The sequence below is a fragment of the Podarcis muralis genome, chromosome 5 (genome assembly GCF_964188315.1).
Source record: "Podarcis muralis chromosome 5, rPodMur119.hap1.1, whole genome shotgun sequence".
In the NCBI taxonomy this organism is placed as follows: domain Eukaryota; kingdom Metazoa; phylum Chordata; class Lepidosauria; order Squamata; family Lacertidae; genus Podarcis; species Podarcis muralis.
In genome coordinates this window covers 37,065,546-37,084,957 of record NC_135659.1, presented here as the reverse complement: position 1 = coordinate 37,084,957, position 19,412 = coordinate 37,065,546, and the positions used below count along the sequence as shown (strand labels likewise).

Sequence of the window (19,412 nt, the reverse complement as noted above, 5' to 3'; positions counted from 1 at the left end):
ACAGAGCGCTTCAGTTTATTTTCTGATCCCAGTATCTGCTACACCAGCAGATAATTACCTAGGATAAGAGGATACAAAACACAGCTTTTCAATGAAACTTCAGAGATATGCTGCATTTTAATTTTGCACACATGGTCTCCTTTGAACATGGCCTCCTTTGAACAGGCTGAATCCCTTGCAATATAAATCCAAGATATTAGCACGTTTAATTTGCATGCTGTAATTGCACACACACACACAGTGGTTCCCAATTACTGCAGACCATGTTTTTCAAAAGCCAAGCCATGGACCCCTTACTTTTGAAAATTTTGATATTTCTATGGTAGTTTTTGTTATGTCAATGGTGCCATGGATTCCCTGGGTGGGTTAGGCAGACCTCCTGGAGTCAGTGGAGCACCAGTTGGGAACCACTGATGTATACTGTAAGTAAATGTTTAAATGCTGGCTTTTTCCTATTTCCCTTTCAAAATAAATCCCATATAAAGCTCATTTGTAAGTCCTATAACAGCACAATCCTGTTCGTGTTTGTTGAGAAATAAGTCCCATTCAGATCCCAGGTAAGTGGATATACAGTTTCAGGCAATGCCCTGGACTGGAAAAGAAGCTTAGCTTGTGCCTTTTGGCACTGTCAAAGCCTGTTAAGTCACCTTAATTCTCAAAACACTGATTAAACCCCAGCACCCAGGAATCTAGAGTGTGTCAGGACACCCAGAAACCAGGGGAAGTCATAGCAGTACGTTTACAGATGTTCACATACACAATATTTTCAGGATCCGTATTTACCATCCCTCTCCCACCGCCACTGTACAGAAAGCCAACAGTACTTCCAAAAACTTTCACTTTAGAAGTAGCTCTGGTAAGTGACACTCCTTGTGCTCTGAATCAGACTGTCATTTACATACCTGTGTTGTAGGGCACTGTAGGTTTATTAGCACTAGAGGGCTGGCACATTTCAGAATGTTAAAGTAAAACAAAATTGTCTTGTTCCTGCAAATGAATAGGTATGAAATAATAACTCCATGTGTATTTACAGTAATAATTCATAGTATGTATGAATCCGTAATAGAATCACTTAAGAGACCACAACAAGAATTAAAGAAAACAGAGCAAAAGCATGCTCAAGGGAAGTGACAGAAGCACACCTGAACTCTAATTATGGGAAGGACAATACTTCCCTGTTGAATAGATCACAATGGCACTTAGTCACATATATTAACCTGATTCTAGATCTCATAGGTTAAGACTTTGTCACCTAGCCATATGCTACTTCTAGTGTATTCTGAATCTGCCTTGTACATATAGTAGGTGTTCAAACACATGCTACACTGCACAAACAAGCTGGTGGTTTTTATGTTAATCACAAGGTGGCACTAAAAAATCAATCAAGAATTTCTTTGCATAAGGGAACCTGTGGATTAGATAAAGTCCCAAGAATCTTCTATCGGAAAGTACTAGAATGGACTGTATGTAAGGCACACACTAGAGCTGACATATTAGTGACTCTGAAAGGGAGAAGGGGAGAATTAACTCATTCATTTCTGTCAGTCTTGCCCAGGAACATGCAAAACATAAAACTGGCTCCCATTAGCTGCAGCACTGTTCTCCTGAAAGGTTGGAGATAATAGGCCTTTTTCACATTCATCCATGCTAACCAGCAAATGTGTGAAGAAGATTGATAGCATGTGAACACTTTGCTGACTATCTGCTTTTTCCAACTTCTGTCAATAACTCTGAACCAATTCGGCAAGTCGGAAAACACAAAGAGGCCACAGAAGACATATTTGGTGATTAGGTAATAAGGAAGCTTGCATATTCAAAGTTCAGACAAGGATTCTACATTACTACATCTCTGGAAACTCACATTCATACAATTAGCTGGTAGATTATTTAGGGGCTGAAACGTTTGCTAGCTGTTGACAGTATTACAAGGAAAACACAAAATATCCAGTAAAAAATTTCTGCAATGTATGACTGTCTCCTTCAAAGGCAAGCTTTATTTCATGTTGGAGCTATAGTCTTCTGAATGCAAAACAAATTTAGGACTTATGTGGAGATTAGCAAATAGATGGATTAAGGTGCTGATGGGTCCCCAGGAATGGTGTTAGATCAAACAAAATGGAATTAATTCTGCATTGCTGTAATTCAATTCCCCCTACCCCTAATCTATGAATGCCCAAGTATCAAATCTTTTAAAATATTTGCTTGGTGTAGTATTTGTTTAAAACATTGGAACATTTATTTGCATTTTATTGCTTTGTGCCAAGGGACTCTAAAGGGCATTATCGCAAAGATTAGCATCCATCCCCAAGTTTAATTTCCCTCAAGATATGAATTAGGGCCAGCCTCTGGACCTCTAATGTATATCAGCTTTGGGTCAGTTTGTCAGGCTTATCCGAAACTATTAATTTTTTTGTTTGTTTCCCAGCTAGTTGTTCAAAACTGCATGTGGTTTGTTATAACCACTGTTTTAAATGCTGGTTTATTGAAATGAATTAACACATGCAAATCGTCCCCAAAATCATGCTTGCTTAAAAAAAAAAAAAAAAAAGTACCGTAATTTGGCTCTATGACACTTAATACATCCACCGAGGAAGCCACCCCCTTCACACCAAATGTGGGATATGTGGGTTGACCGGATGTATCCCTCCACTTGGTTCTGCTGGCTAAGCTGGTCTTCCACCAACATTGCCACTGTGGGGTACAACTGAAAAACCCCATAACAGCATCAGGCTCTATCGTCCTGGCTACCCACGATTTCCACTGTGACTGCCTTGGTCAGCCATCCTGAGAATGAAGATATCATAACTCCCACTCCCTTGCAGGATTCTTCTTACTGCAGTGGATGCAACAGAAGCAAATGCTTTTACTGTTTTGAACATAGTGCACGTAATGCCGATGGAGCAATCAAGCTCTGAACTTGGTCCAAAAGGGAATCATTGCCAATTGATACCACTAGGTTCATTTGCAGTGAATTCATGCTATTTCAACATTAACTGTGAGATTTTAGTCATGTTTTGGTAATGCTATGAGCAATTGTTTCCTTTATGGAATTCTGTAGTGGAAACAAATATTTTCCTGTGTGGTAAATTAGGGATGTAAGTTGGCACTGTTTTCCATTCTGCCCTGTATTGGTGGCATGGAACACTGTTTCTGTTCCATTGCAGTTCATCTTCCACCAAAACCTATATTATTATTTTTTGCTGGCCGCTGTGGCGAAACTATGTAACTTCTGTAAATTACGTAATTAATTGCATAAATTATTTGATTTTGTTGTCATTACTTCATTCTATCCCACTGATTTCAGTGCAAAGGAAACACAATGCAAATGAGGGAAGGGTGTTAAATTGTTGGAGGTCTGAAATACAATAATGAATATTGATTGTATTTGCTCGATTGATTCTTGTTTTGGACATGGGGCAAATAAGCTAAGAGCATTTCACACTAAGCACACTTAGAGCATTTCACACCATAATAATAATAATAATAGACCAACAACTCCTTCTATGTGTCAGTATGCATCTATGAGGTTATAAGTAGGAGCATGCGTCTGCAAGGGAAGAAAACTTGGTGCCTTCCAAATGTTGCTGACTATACCTCTCATCAGTTAAAGCCGATGGCCAGGGATTGTGGGAATTGTAGCACTGCAGAATCTTGAGAGCGTTCTACTGGCTGCCTCTGTGTTACAATAGTAGTCACAGTACTACTGCTATACTCCCTTTAAACAGTAAAATCCTTCTCAATTATATATATATATATATATATAGAGAGAGAGAGAGAGAGAGAAGGATTTTACTGTTTAAAGGCAGTATAACAATATTTTAAATAATTATAATTCACCCCAGCTGGGAATTGGAAAGGAAAGGAAAAGAATGGCTCAACATGGCAGATCACCTAATCTAAAAGTGTCCTGTTCAGGAGGGCTTCCTAGGTATTCAAAGACTGTACAGGATGCTTTGTCTATAAAATATATTATGCTTTACAGCAGATGATTGGATGGATAACCCACCAGACCCAGATTCTATGGTGTTGCTTTTAGATGCTTAAAACACTGTGATAACGTAGGGACATTAAAGTGGGTGATCTGCAGGGAGAAGTTGTGAGTGGCTCTTGGCCCAAAGTTCAGACCTGGACTTATAGGAATTTCCAGTATGAAAATAAAGTGCATTCTTTTAAGCTGGTAGCAGCCAGTGGTAGAATTCTCCTTTGCTATTTTTCTGCTGCTGGCATGTTTTACCTACTGAGCAAGGGGTATCTAGTTTATAGAAATGAGATGCAGCCTGTGGTACTTAGGGTTTATTTTTCTTCTTGGAATGACAGGAACAATTTCTCAGAGGACATTTCAATTAAATGTTCCAACTTATGCTGGCTAATCAGCTCCAATGCATTTTATAAAGTGTGGCATTCTAATCACTGGGATGCATGACGTAATTGTATTTTACTGAATTATGAACAGCCTTCGGACTGCACATGTTCAATGGTTTTGCTTTGATCACTCAGCTTTTTCAATATAAATCTTAATTGGAGTCAACACAGAGAAACCACTGAAGGAAGGCAGGGTCCTCCCTCATCCTTCCATTAAGACTTCCAGGAGACAGAAGTCTAGTGCTCCCTTTCATGCATCATGAAAAGTGAAGGCAAAGGAATATCTTGGTACTTACTCATTAGGCGTGTCCTTTTGACCACAGAACTGCCCATAGCTGTCAGTTGGGTAAGCTACTTTTCTGGGGTCACCGTGTACCCAAGCTGCGAAAAAGAAAGCATCAGTGATATTTTATAGCTCCATTTCCTCCTTGTAGCAGGTCGGCTTGGAATTAAAGTTTGCTGGTCATTAAAATGCACTGCCAGTCATGTACCATTTTAACCTCTCTCAATAGCTACTGAATACTATTGATTTTCCTTAAACAGTAGATTTTCCCCCCCTTTAATGAAAAAAGTATGGATGAATAGATAGAAAGTAAAACATTTCTCTCTCCCCCTCCCCCTTTCCATCAGGTCATATCTGGCTGGCAGCCAGAAAATGAGGTAATGCACTTAGAAAATAACGGTTATTAAAATGAGGACAGGGAACCATTACAAAGACTTTGTTGGCATAAAGCCATACAATGGCAGCAAACAAAGCTAAAACAAACCCAAGCGTGCCTGCACTCACCCATCTTAGATTCTCTCTGTACGCTGAATTGCATGAGCCGCTTACAATGCACTCTCAACCCCGATTTATGCAAATCACTTTGAACTTGCTGTTCTATAATTGCCACATGCTTGCATTCCTCTTTATTTTCTGTAGTTTTAAATTTAGAAACACTCAAAACTAAATCTTCTCCAGCGCCACTGGCACACTCTGGCACTAGAGTGATAGGGCATGACACAACAGAGCCCTGTGTAAAGCTGTCCATGGCAGTCTGTACATTGGCACTTGTGGTCCAGAGGTGTTTATTATTACTTTTATATCCCACCTTTCCTTTAAGGAGCTCAAGGTGGGGTACAGACTTCTCCTCCTTCCCATTTCATCCTCACAACAACCCTGTGAGGTACGTTAGGTTGAGAGACAGCGACTGGCCCAAGGTCACCCAGTGAGCTTCATGGCTGAATGGGGACTTGAACCCTGGTCTCCCAGGTTCACTCTCACTACGACACCACATCTTAAGCTAATAAACTTTTGATTAATCTTAATAGCCAAAAGCTGCTTTCCACAATGGGATTCATTCATGGCTTCTTTTCCATTTTGTTGAACTGCCAGAATTAAAGTCTATTTCATTCATCTTACCTCCAGCAATCTATGGAAAAAAATAAAGCTGCTTATATGCTACCACAATGCATTTGTAGATTTAAAGAGAAGGCAGTGGCTCGACATCTTTCATTAGCAGTGCAATCCTATACATGTTTACTCAGATGTAAGTCCCAGTGAGTCTAATGGGGCTTGTTCCCAGCTAAGTGGGTATAGGACTGCAACCTAAATTCGTTGGTTCATTTGGAAGCACACCACCAGTTGGTTCATTTGGAAGCACACCACCACCACCCCGGTATATTACAGATCACTGTACTATATTGTAAGAAAACAGTCATGTTTACATGTAATTCTAAACCACAATTCAGTGCTGTGTGCATGAGCCTTGGGAAGTGTGGCTGGAAGGTGGGATTCACAAGCTTTAAGTTCCCCCTTTAAAGAATTCTGGCTTAAAACAAAGACTGTTATGAAGGGGGTGGCGCATCCTGTTTTGCCGCCTGAGGAGAAATGAGAAGGTGCCCCCAATGCCTCACCACAGGCTCACTTACAGGGTTGCCCTGCAAGATCTCATGAGTGCCCCATGAAATGCCTCTGGAACTCATAAACTACCACCAAAGCTTCTTCTTCTCACTTCTCTGGTGGGGCAGGAGGAGCCTGCAGTAGCTCTGGATAAGTGAGGAGAAGCAGAAGGCTTCCAACCCGATCTAGTGAGATCTTACCAGAACCTGCTTCTCCTCACTTCTCCAGAAACAGCAGGGGGTGCAGGTGGGGCACCCATGGTGGCACAGGAGAAGTGAAGAAAAGCAGTGGTGGCTTCTAGTAAGTTCTCATGAGAGCCATACAAGATCATGAGGGTCTCTTGTGAGATCTCACTAAAAGCCACTGCATCTTCTTTTGCCAGCAGTGGGGAGGGGCATCTGTGGCATGGCCATCCCCTTGGATTCCGTCACCTGAGGCAGCTGCCGCAGTTTGCCTCATGGCTGGCCGTGCTGGCTTAAACCTCAGTCCCTGATTCATATGTAACAAGAAGCAGGAGAAGAAGGGAGTGTGCAAGTCTGATGTTTTGGTCAGGTTCATATTGCGAAACCATGGTGTCTGATGTCCAGCAGAATTATATATTTGAGCTTCTGGGCTAGTATCCGTAGGCTTCTGCAAAATTAAGTTTGAGTTCCAAAAGGTCTGATGTGATTGTTTAAAGGCAGGAAACTCCACAGCGGTTAAACTCTATCAAGTCTAGAAGTATATAAAAAGGTAAAGGGACCCCGACCGTTAAGTCCAGTCGTGGACGACTCTGGGGTTGCGGTGCTCATCTCGCTTTACTGGCCGAGGGAGCCAGTGTACAGCTTCTGGGTCATGTGGCCAGCATGACTAAGCTGCTTCTGGCGAACCAGAGCAGCATACAGAAATGTCGTTTACCTTCCCACTGGAGCGGTACCTATTTATCTACTTGCACTTCATGCTTTCAAACTGCTAGGTTGGCAGGAGCAGGGACCGAGCAACAGGCGCTCACCCCATTCTGGGGATTTGAACCGCCAACCTTCTGATTGGCAAGCCCAGGGCTCTGTGGTTTAACTCACAGTGCCACCCGCATCCCTAGAAGTATATAGAAGTGCAGTAATTCTTCGAATTTTGCACATCCAACTGTGATTTCAATTCAGGAATGAGGTCTCCAGGCACAAGAAAAACTTTCAGCTGTTGTAAGGTGCATAACAAAATTGCACATGTTAAAACATTGTGTCGTACTGCTTCTAAATTAATAGACTTTTTAGTATAACATTTGGATATTTAGGATACTTCTTTGTATTACTGGCTCTCCCAAAGAGTAGCACAAAGCCACTAGCACATTTGCTTAGCAAGGGTAATACTACACCTCTGAGGTTTAAAATCCTAAGCAATGCAATGTACCTTCAAAAGTACAAAACCAAGTCAAGGTCCATACTAAAAATCATGACCTAAAACATGACCTAAAAAGACTATGGGGTGTTTTTTTTTGGGGGGGGGGAATGTTTGGTGTCTATCATCTACTACTCCATGGATATATATAAACTGGAGAATAGAAGAAAGCACATTCTTGGAACGGGACATGATGTTTGTTTGTGCACAAAGGAGGTTTTCATTGTCCTTGAATATTTCCCCACATCTATTGCAGAAAAATGCCATGTCCAAGCAGATCAATTTTTGCAGTTGATATGAACTCCTTTAATCTCTTCTTTATACACTCTACAGTGCAGCTTCTGTAGCAACCTTCCCTCTTTTTGGGGTTAGTTTGTTTTCAAGAATGTTGACACTACAGAAGATACCCCCCTCCCTTAGGACCATTATTCTTCCCACCAGTACAGATACCAGCAGGCATAAATCTTATCATGTGAGATTTAAAGCAGTCCAGCAATGTTGGTTGCAAAACTTAACAGCTGCATTTTTGCAGATAATTTAGAATTAGCTACTGCTGCCAACATGATCCAGTTTGCTTCCGGAATTAGTTTTCATATTCCAAGAACTTCAAATAATAGAGAAATAGTACTCTGACAAATGCTCACACACAACAATGTCCACATACAAACCAGAAGTCTCTCCCATGTAGAACAGAAATATGCCATGTTAAATCTGATGAAGAACAGAGTGGTCAGTGGATAATCAGATTTTGACCTTAAGATTCAAATTCACATCCATGCTCAGCCACCAGATTACAGCCTATTCATAGAAAACATTTGTTCTATGCAAGTAGTTCTAAATTTTGTCAGACACACACTTAATCTGGACAAACATAGCATAACCTGGCAATTATAGATACAATAAATGGCAATTCTCATAATAACAGCTGTGTTTTTCCAGTTACTATTGTCATACTTATTGCCAGTTTAACCAGGTTACATTTGCTGATGTGAATACACGTTGTGTGAAATGCCCTTCAGTCTCATTCAGTTGTCGCAACTGCCTCATTGGGACAAGAACTACTAGGAAGAGTCACTGTGATCACTAAGCCTGTGCTGTTTTGGTTTCTTGAATAAAGAGTTCACGGATACTAATGTTTTTATTGCTGACCTACTCCAGACACTGGCTCCTGAAACAAGTCTCCCTTGGGGTTGAAGAAGATACCTAGGTGGCAAAGGTTAAAAGAGGCTAACCTCACCCTGCTTCGCCATACAGGTCTTGGTTATACACTGAGAAACAACAGTGCCCATGAGAAGGTAGTGCCACCTAAACTATAATTTGAACCCCACAAGTCATTTCTGCAAAATGGAAACAATAATGATCTAACTACCCAAACACATTTTAAAAACTGCCTTGTTTCCACAACACAAGCAGTGCACAGCAAGTGATGTGATTGTTTTATCAGCCCAGCAGATGGTAAAAAAGCTAGAAGCAAGTTCTTGAATTACACAGAACTCTTCATTAGGCAAAATAAAACATTACCATTACCCCATGTAAATAGTACTCCAGATAACCTAAATTTTGATTAAGTAAATATTGCAGCTGCTTCTGGGACACTCAGATCTATGAAATTTAACTGTACTTTTGCAATGAAGTTTGAAAAGAACTCTGGACTTTGAGGCCAGTTCTGCCCCAAATGGCAATTTATATCATCAGTTTCCCTTCACCTTTGAGCAAACATACAAATGGCAGCAAGGAGTGGGGAGTCCCCTGCCTCTACCAGCCTGTTCACTCCGAAAGGGGGGGAGCTGCTTCAAGGAGTGCTTCTGCAAAGGGCAAGTCCTTTGCAAAAGCCCTCTTTGAAGCAGCTCCACTTCTCATTTGTGAGCAGGCAGGCAGGCAGGCAGAAGAGGTCAGGGAGTTTGGACTGGCCACTCATTTAAAAGAGAAGTGCAAAGAGATTTAATCCTCAGTCACTGGCTGAGCCTTCCTGACAGTCCACTACACATTTCCCCCTCAGACAGCCTTGCCCCATCATTACCATCACCACTAAATTGACAATGCTTCTCTCAGTTCACACAGCTGTTTAGTAGGGAGCTTGATTGACATGCGAAGGAAAGGTCTACTGACTCATTCCCATGCAACTTCCTCTCCACTGCAAATGCTAAGGAGCTTTTCTCAGCGCCATTCAGGTAGGCAGCAAGGAGAAGGGAGGCATGCAATGACCTCATTTGCACCCCACCATACACCTCCTCTCTGTCTGCGTGTGTGAGTGTGTTTTCTCCCTGAGTATTTGTGTTTGGGTAGCTGGGATGTGTATGGCCTACAAACTCAACTGCCTACCAGTGAATGCAAGCCAAAAAGGTTTCCTATTTTTGCTATATAGTCGTACCTTGATTCTCGAACACAATGCGTTCCTGGAGTCTGTTCGACTCTCGGAACCGTTAAAAAACCAAGGCACGGCTTCTGATTGGCTACAGGAGAGTCCTGCAGCCAATCAGAAGCCATGCTGCACATTCAGCTTCTGAAAATCATTCGAAAACCGGAACACTCACTTCCTGGTTTCAATCGTTTGGGAGCTGATTTGTTTGGGAGCCAAGGCATTTGCGATCCAAGGTGTGAATGTATAGCCCTCTGATCTGGGCAAAAACTGAAACACCAGCAGTGTTGCAGAGGAATAGGTCCTCAGGTAACACACTCCCCGACTTTAGCAGAGGAACCCCCAGCCTACCAATCAGGCCACAGAACACCCAGAAGTGTTCATGCTACATTGCAATTTTGTATCTGCTCTATGGATCCAACCATAATGGCAACAAACAAGTGTTGCACTGGACTATTTTAAGGAACATGGTTTTCTTTGCCGAATTCTTTACCTCCTGAATTTACAAGTACACCCCCCCCCCCTCATTTACACAGCAGCTTTGGTTTGCAAATAGATTCATCTCAGTTTGTTGTGAAATCGGATTCCTTTAAATGGGAATCCTTTCTGCTATGAGGATACAGAGGGAAGATGGCTTCACATCTCAAATGAACATAAGGAGAAAGCAAAGTGTGGTACTATTTAAGATTTAGCACTTGATAAATATCTCATTCTCTTTCCCACTCTAAAAAGAATAGAAACTAGCTGAACAACATCCACAGAAAGAAGAAATCAGCCTTAGACAGCTGTGTAGTTTATTTGTTGCAGGTATTTGTTGTGGTGAACTGCTGCTGACCCAATACCAAGTATTAAATGAAATAGAATCCAAGCGTACAGAACTTCAGCACCCATAAAATGTTCTGCATGGCTGAATACTTGATTGTTGGCAATGACCAAGGGCCTGCTTACAAACAGGGGGAGGGAGACAGTCATACGAATCAGCTGAACATTTGTTTTTAAAACCTCTTTTAGTTTTTGCATATAAAGAGATGAACCAATGATATATGAAACTATGTATTTACCAAGACCAGCACTTATTTGGGGTGGGGGGAATTGAAGACTCTGATGCTCTATAATAGGGAGAAAGCAAGGAGCGTAAATCACTTTTTCCTCCTGTGCTTTTTCTGAAGTAGACACCACCACTATGGTGAGATGCCTAAACTGTGCTCACCTTGGAAGCCTGCATATATTTCACCATGAGGAAAAATAAAAGCACCATTTCAGACATTGCAAAATGGCAACAACAATAGTGGTACCTTGCAGTGGTACCTTGGTTTAAGAACAGCTTAGTTTATGAACAACTTGGATTAAGAACGCTGCAAACCCAGAAGTAGGTGTTTTGGTTTGTGAACTTTGTCTTGGAAGCAGAACATGTTCTGCTTCCTGTTGAGTGTGTTCCATTAGTAAATTGAGTCCCCTGCTGCTATGGGAAAGCACACCTTGGTTTAAGAACGCTTTGGTTTAAGAAGGGACTTCTGGAACGGATTAAGTTCGTAAACCAAGGTACCACTGTAATTAGTTGCATCTCCTGTTATCTTTCTACATTATATAATGACTTGCAATGCCAAATAGATATTGTTCTCATATAGCATTAGCTCAGCACAGACATATTTTAAACAGCAATGTATTTGGGATGTGCGTGTTATGTTTTAAACTTCATTTACAAATTTACAAACTGGTATCATATTTTTTATATCAACATAACTAGCTTTATTGCTGGATTTGATGTATTACCTTTTCCAATGCAAGTAAGTCTGAACTTTTTAATAATAAAATGTATTCCCATTTTTAAGCAGAAATTATTTTTTTGCAGCCATTCATAACATGAACCGCAATTCTTTATGCAACAGGTAATAAAACAATCTTGTTCAAAAGGACTAATAATAATAATAATAATAATTTTGTATTTCTACCCTGCCCATCTGGCTGGGTTTCCCCAAACCAATACTGGGTCTATAGAGACCACAATCCTAATAACTCAGTAAACTTTAGGCAACTCTTTCTTATATGGTTTCAACGTTGTTAGTCTAATTGCCTGCCAAAATCTTTGTTCCAAGTCTTCATATCACTTGACAGATCCTTAGTGCAAACTTCCAGGAACCAATCATAAATCTTTGAGAATCTTAATATGTCAGCATTCCATGTAACAATGGTATAGCACAAGAATGACATGTGTGTGCGCAAAAGCCTGTCAGGTCCCCTTATTTCAAACATCAAGTTATGCTGCCATCATTCACTAATGTACTTCAAGCTCACAAATCACAAAGCTAGAAATCACAAACATCTATCATTTTAATGCATTTGTCAAATATCCTCTCATTTTGTATTCCTTTATTGGTCTGGGATTGAGTAAGTGGCTGCAAAACACTGTACTGTAAGATTCCCCATCGAGGACAAAATATGGAGAATAACTACTTGCTTTGGAAACTTAACATACGCTGCAAATCAGTTGATGATTAAGAACCAACAGCATTCTTGTGAAGTGTTTCCCTTTAAAAGACAAAACATTTAAAATATTTTAGTATGTGGCAATAAAAGCCAGCCAGTTGTGCTTATGGATTTTAAACACCAGCAATTTACCAATACAGTGAAGCAGATCATAGGACACATGATCCTAAATTTATACATAGGGGTAGGTGCTGTAAAAGCAGCCTCTTTTTGAATACAGAAGGTAAATTTGGTTTACTACTTCACAGGTGGCCTCCTGCCCCATTGTTTAATCTCCTGTTGTGTCTTTGAACACAGATTAACACTTACTGCAATAGGAAGATTTCAGAAACAGAAATAGAAATATGTAGGAGAGCATCTGACCTAAAGATTCATGGATAACAAATTCTCATATAACAATTGAGAGCTGTCTATGCTAATCACTTGCTCACTTGAGCTTCACTTATGCTCTTGGTTTAGCAAAATGCTTAGCATAGTCAGCTCTCAATTGTTATATGAGAACTGCCAGGAGCTAAACCATATAATATTTTTCTTATTTTGAATTATACCATTCTTGCAGCCCTTTGAATCTTTTTATAATATTTCATTGGTTTTTGTCTTAAACATTTTACTAGGTTGCTTTAAAAAAAAATATCTTAATAATCAAGAAAATGCAAATGTAAATATTGTGGTCTGAATTCTGCAAAAATTGAAACGTCACTGCATGGCATATCAGCACCATTTGTCCGATGGTAAAGTTGACCCAATGACAGCAATTAATAACTCCTGTAATAAATATTTATGTGGCTCATAATCATTCAACAGCCAATCATCACTGAAGCAGATAAGAGAAAGACTATTACCATAAATCACTAGCTTTGGTCATGCAAGAAGATTTGATTGTCCTTTTATCACCACATGACAATATAATGTCTTTGGAACTACAGTGAGAGCTAAATCCCTTCCTGATTGTACCGTTGCAAATATTACTCAAGCCACACTGATTGCATGTATTACTAAAGCTAGAATTTCAGCTCAGCATTTCCCCCCTGCCACAATCAATAGCAAACTCCACGCTCTAGAAATGATGGATCTGAACTTTTCTGTTTTTGTACCCATCCAAATAAAATGTGGACTCAAGATCTGCTTCATACATTTATAGACTATAGAAAACCTTCCCCCATATTTTTTTATCTATAAAGAGCCAAAGGACAGAAATATTCGGTCACGAGTTGCTTTAGGCACAACTCATGATTGTGAATTGATTTATACTCTATTTTCCCTTTATATGAACTTTATTGACTCTCATGCATTTTGAACAGGACAAATGCCTGGAGTCTATCCAAGGCTGATCTCATCTTTCATTTTTTTAAAAAAAATAAATCAAATGAAAAAGTGTAAAACAAGGCTGGTGATGATAATAATAATAATCGTATAGCCAGCTTGTGTACAAGTGTGTGTGTAACAAGCACCCAGATCCGACTAGCTTCAGAATCTGAATTTGAGACTGAAAAAGTACTCACATAAGAGGAACAGAAAATAGCCACCACCACCCAAAATGAATTTTGATTTCAGAATGGATAGCTTTTATTTTGAGTATTTACAGGTATTCAAAAGTTTAAGTAGAGATTCTCTCTTTACAGTGAGGGTACAGGCAATACAGTGACCAATGCCTGTGGGGAAAATAGAACTGGGCAACCAACCATTCAGTCATCTAGATTTTATGCAGTACATGATTCTGTAAAAACCTTATGTAGAAAACTGCTGTGAAATCCTAGCCAGAAGATTACAGGAGATTTGTGCATTGCTGGAGGAAAGTACAGTGCAGTAGGAAGGTTTGAGAGTCCAGGGGTGCTGGGCACAAGCTACCAACCATCTCCCTAGCCTTTTTTCCTGGAAGTATTCGGTTCTTCTAATCAATCTATTGTTCAGAATGATGAACCAGAAACAAATGTGATCACACATTTAAAAATTCTGTTTCACAAAGGGATAGCTTGAAGGGAAACACAAACTCGGTAGGGCAGGGTATTAATGGGTACAAAAACCTTTATTATACATGGAATGTACCTGCCTCAGGGATGGAGAGATCCCATGAAACATAAAGCATGATATCTGAGAGTCCTGTGCCAAAGGCAGGTAGTGTTTCTTTTAGAGCTGGCTTGGTTACAGCCCAGAGGAAATCGGGGAACCTGTCTTTATAAATATTGAACTTGGTTCAGTTTAAAAGAGAGCCAACAAAAAAAGCTATACTTTCATCTTGACTGTATAGTGATTGCTTTTTCTATGGAACTATGATGTGATAGAGAGCTGTACTGTTTGTTCCAGCAGGACAAAGGATGAACATCCTTTCTAATTCTCTTGATTGTACTTCTTCTGTGAGATGCGTGTTCCTTTTTGTAGTCTAATGGCATAATACTATTGCTATGTAGCTGTACAGCACAGAAAAAATGTTATGATGTTAATAAAAAGAAATCTTTAAAAATTCACTAAGGCTAAGCCAGAACTGAAGTGAACTCTACTGCCAAAGAGCAGCATCACATGTAAATAAACAGCGGACTAAGTCCAGATCTATTAATGTCAATGGGAGTTTGGCCACTGAGTTAAAAAGATGTATCCATGAGCTGAATATTCATGCCAGCTGCTGGGGTTTGTCCTGAGAAATATGGAGCTGCCTTCCCCAACATGTAACCTAACATTGCCAGCGGTCAAGGATAATAGGAATTGTAGACCGACAATTTCTGAAGGCCACCAGGCTGGAGAAGGCTTGTCTAATAAATACACCAAGTGATGTCAAATAAACACTGTGTGATAATGTCAGACATGGCTTGCATTGGACATTGGGCTGAATGGAGATTAAAGAGACATGGAGCAGCGGCAGCTGTGTGCCTTATAAAGCTTCGGCTCTCAGTGAAGTTCTCTCAAACAAAATTGAGATGCACATTAAAGAATCTGCTGCTGATCATTAGCTCTGCATCCCACTTAAAAAAAGCAACTGTTCTATTCATTATTTGCATGGATTGTTGCTAACATTATAAAGAATTCATTTTTAAAACTTTTTATTTTCTCCCACTTCTAATTACCAACATTTTCCTGCTATAACTACAGCTTTTTACAGTAATGAAGAACAAAATTATTGAACCATGGCTACTCTACCAGCTTTGTTTCATATTGGTTTTTTTTTTTTTTTGTCAATATACCAATCATTTTTATTTCCCCCCTATAATTACAACAGTCAATGAGAGCAGGTAGTTCATGCTTTGTTTCCAAGAAATGTGTTAAATGAATGTAATTATATTTAATCGGGATGCCCATTTAACTTAAGGCAACAATTGCTTCTCAAGTAAATTAGAAGTTACTTTCCTATGAATAGGATAAGCATCAACTGTACATGTATTTACTTACCCACAATTCCTAAAGCAATGTAACCCAGGATGACCACAACGAAGATGACACAACAGAGAACGTCTGTACAATACCTAAAGACAGAAGATATTGAGCAGTTACACAAGTGTCCCATAATACAACTGTGAACCAAAATAAAATTGAATTCTTGGTACACTGTAGGTGCAAATGGCATCTGTTCAGCAGATCTATCCATCCACTGGCAATCGCTTTCAGTGTGCTAATCCTTCTGCAAATCTCATTTTCAAAGCCACAAGTATCTTGAGCCAAAAGTTCCATGGCAAGAATTACCGTAACCGTCCAAAATGCCAGTAAGATATAAGCAAGGCCAAATGTTTATATGCTTGCTCCTAGGAAGGAGTAGCTTACATAAAAGGACAACGCACATATCCATGGACCACTTATGGGTTTAGGCAGTGCACTGCAGTGCAAAGCATGATCATTCTGGTCATAGCAGCAGATTTCCTTCTTAGTCCATAAAAGTGCCCTGTGAATTACAAACAGCATACAAATTTACAACTTCTGCTTGTTGGGGGGGGGGTGGAGATTCTGTTTATTGGCCATGAGCAGAAAGAAGCTTTTCAACAAGATTTTTAAAAATAGAGATAATATACATTGTTGTCATTAGTTTGGGCAGTTCAGGACCTGACTGCCTTTTTTCAGAGCTGAATACAACTTTAATTCTAGATCACGGATCACCATTTGAAGCAGAGAAAACCTGGTGAACCATTGCAGTTCAGTGTCTTAATATTCAGCAGCTCAGTGATCAGATTACTGTGTGAGTGGATGTATGTGCAAGTCCCATAGTGCTCAGGGAATCATCCCCTCTCAGAACAATGCCACCACATGCCTACTCAAGAGTAAGCACAACTTAATTAAATGGCACTTTGTTCCAGGTAAGTAGGGTTAGGATTGCAGCCTCTGGGTGGTCAATGTTAGTCCCACTACATTAGACCTATTGAAGTTAAGAAACACTGACTAACTTAGGTTCAATATTTTCAATGGGTCTGATCTGAGTAGGCCTTGGCTGAATATAATCTTCAGTCTGGAAATAAACCTGGTAAATTTAAGATCATAGAACTGTAGAGTTGGAAGATACCCTGAGGGTGATCTAGTCCAACCCCCTGCAATGTTGGAATCTCAACCAAAGCATCCATAGCAGATGGCCATCCAACCTTTATTAAAAAACTTCCAAGGAAGGAGAGTCCACCATGTCTCATGGGAGTTTGTTACACTGCCAAACAGCTCTTACTGTCAGAAAGTTCTCCCTTTTGTTTAGTCGTAATCTCCTTTCATGAAACTTGAATCCATTGGTCTGAGTCCTAGCCTCCAGAGCAGGAGAAAATAAACTTGTTCAATCTTCCATGTGACAGCCCTTTAGATATTTTAAGAAGGCTATCATATCTCTTCTGTCTCTTTACCAGGATAAACATACCCAGTTCCCTCAACCATTCCTCATAAGGCTTGGTTTCCAGACCCTTTATCATTGGTTGGCCCTTATTCTTCACACATTCCCACTTGTCAATTTCCTTCTTAAACTGTGGTGCCCAGAACTGGGCACAGTATTCCAGGTGGGGTCTGACTAAAGTGGTGCTGCTATTACTGTTCTTGATAAGGAGGTCTGACTAATAGAGTGGTGCTATTACTGTCCTAGATAAGGAAACTAGATTTCTGTTGATGCAGCCTAGAATAGCATTAGCTTTCTTTGCTTGTGCAACACACTGTTGACTCATGTTAAGCTGATGGTCTACCAAGACCCCTAGATCCTTTTCACATGTACTACTGGGAAGTCAGGTGTCCCCCATCTTATATTTGTGCAGCTGGTTCTTCCTACCTAAGTGTAGAATCTTAAGATACTTGTATGCAGTGTCCACAGATGCACGTATAGCAACTGCTGTATTAGCACAACTTTCATGTTTGAAACAGTCACCAGAATAAATTGCTTTCTAAATTATTTATTTAGACAAAATACTTCTCAATGGAGGTAGTTCTCACATTCAACTATAAGCCATCAAGGAAGAAGAAATACTGGGTGAGATAAATGCACGTGGATCAAATTCCTAATAATTTTCACACCTGGGAAAAATATATCTGAAGAATTTGATTGTCCCATAGAGCACTGACAGAAAAACAGCAGGTCACTTAGCTTCACCAGTCAAGCTGAAAACCCCCACGAACGGTAAATCCACAAGGAAGGGAAAGAATATTAGAACATTGAAGTCACTGTTAAAATAAATGAGCCAGGAGGAGTGGTGAGAGCACAAAAGCAGAACATGTGAACAGAGCACAAACTGCAAATGAACACCAGTACTTCTCAGCACTCTAACTTTAAGCTAAGTGGGTCAATCCACTGCACTTCTCTATACCTAGAGAGATATTCATTGTATCCAACTTAAAATATTTTACAGAGCTACAATCTGACCTATTTTTCAGTTTCTGATTTAGTATTCCTTCCACTTTGATTTTGTTCTCTGCTTTCAAGGATGCATTTGAGTCAACAAGTGAATCAACCCAACCCCATCTTCATTAAGTAAATAAAATTCAAGGGGTCTTTCACAGAAATGGCAAAGAACCACAAAGACTGCATAGATTCAAGGTGTTCGTTCCAGCCTATTTTTAGAGCAGATATTCAAGGTGGACTGATCTAAAGTATAATTACGTGTGCACTCAAAACCGGCTCTTGACATTCTTAGCTGTGCAATTGAAGGCCATCCTGGAAGTGAAGCTGGCAAAAGGCTTTAACGAACTTGAGACTGGAAGAGGGCACATCTCAAGAAAATTAAGTCATGGGTAATGCAGCTGCTAAGAGTGTGCTCAGCCTCAATCCATAAAGGGCAGTGAAATCAAGGATCTAGGGGCAAACTTTCTAGACAGGGAAAAAGAGGAAATGAGAACATGACAATAAGGGTGAGGTTAGGGGTTCACCTTGGTCACTGACAGCCATCCTGACAGTATATTTTAAAATACAATTTAAAATATTTATAAAGTGCTCCCGTTATTAAAAAACAACAACCAGAAAAGATATATTTGCAAAGGCTGCTGTTGCCTTTCAAGGCATTATCTTTGAAAATGCACAGAATAATTTTGCTATTTTAATAAACACCTATTGTACATAAATTTGATAGACTACAAATTAGAATGCATAGTGTAACATAAGTTGGATTCTGGGATTCAATTGGTTAGAGCATGGTGCTGATAACACCAAGGTTGCAGGTTCAATCCCTGTATGGGACAGCTGCATATTCCTGCATTGCAGGGGGATTGGGCTAGATCCGTGGTTCCCAATGTGGGGCACATGCCCCACAGGGGGGAAATTTGATTTTTAAGGGGGGCAATTCGAGAATAAGTTATTAACAGTTAATAAGCTTCCAGACTTCCGCTACGTAAATAGGAGTTCGCTTTTTGAATAATAAGAATTATATGTCATGGGAGTGGGCATCAGGATTTTAGAGATGCTTGGGTGGGGCATGGCCAAATAAAGGTTGGGAACCACTGGGTTAGATGATCTCAGGATCCCTTCCAACTCTACAATTCTATGATTCTATTATATTCATCGGGGACCAAACT

General features: G+C 40.0%; 1 protein-coding gene across 6 annotated transcripts in view; it reads right to left on the bottom strand.

Moving 5' to 3' along the window:
* The window catches only part of SLC44A5 (solute carrier family 44 member 5), a 155,269-nt gene that overhangs the window by 36,674 nt on the left and 99,183 nt on the right, over positions 1 to 19,412 (bottom strand). For 5 of the 6 annotated variants that reach the window (XM_077928581.1, XM_028733071.2, XM_077928582.1 and 2 more), the window contains exons 3-5: positions 15,846 to 15,919; positions 4,659 to 4,743; positions 903 to 987 (exon numbers count right to left, since the gene is read on the bottom strand). In XM_077928581.1, coding sequence (XP_077784707.1) covers positions 903 to 987; positions 4,659 to 4,743; positions 15,846 to 15,919 — 244 coding nt within the window. The remainder of the gene's footprint in view (positions 1 to 902; positions 988 to 4,658; positions 4,744 to 15,845; positions 15,920 to 19,412) is intronic. The other variant, XM_077928583.1, reaches the window with a different exon arrangement.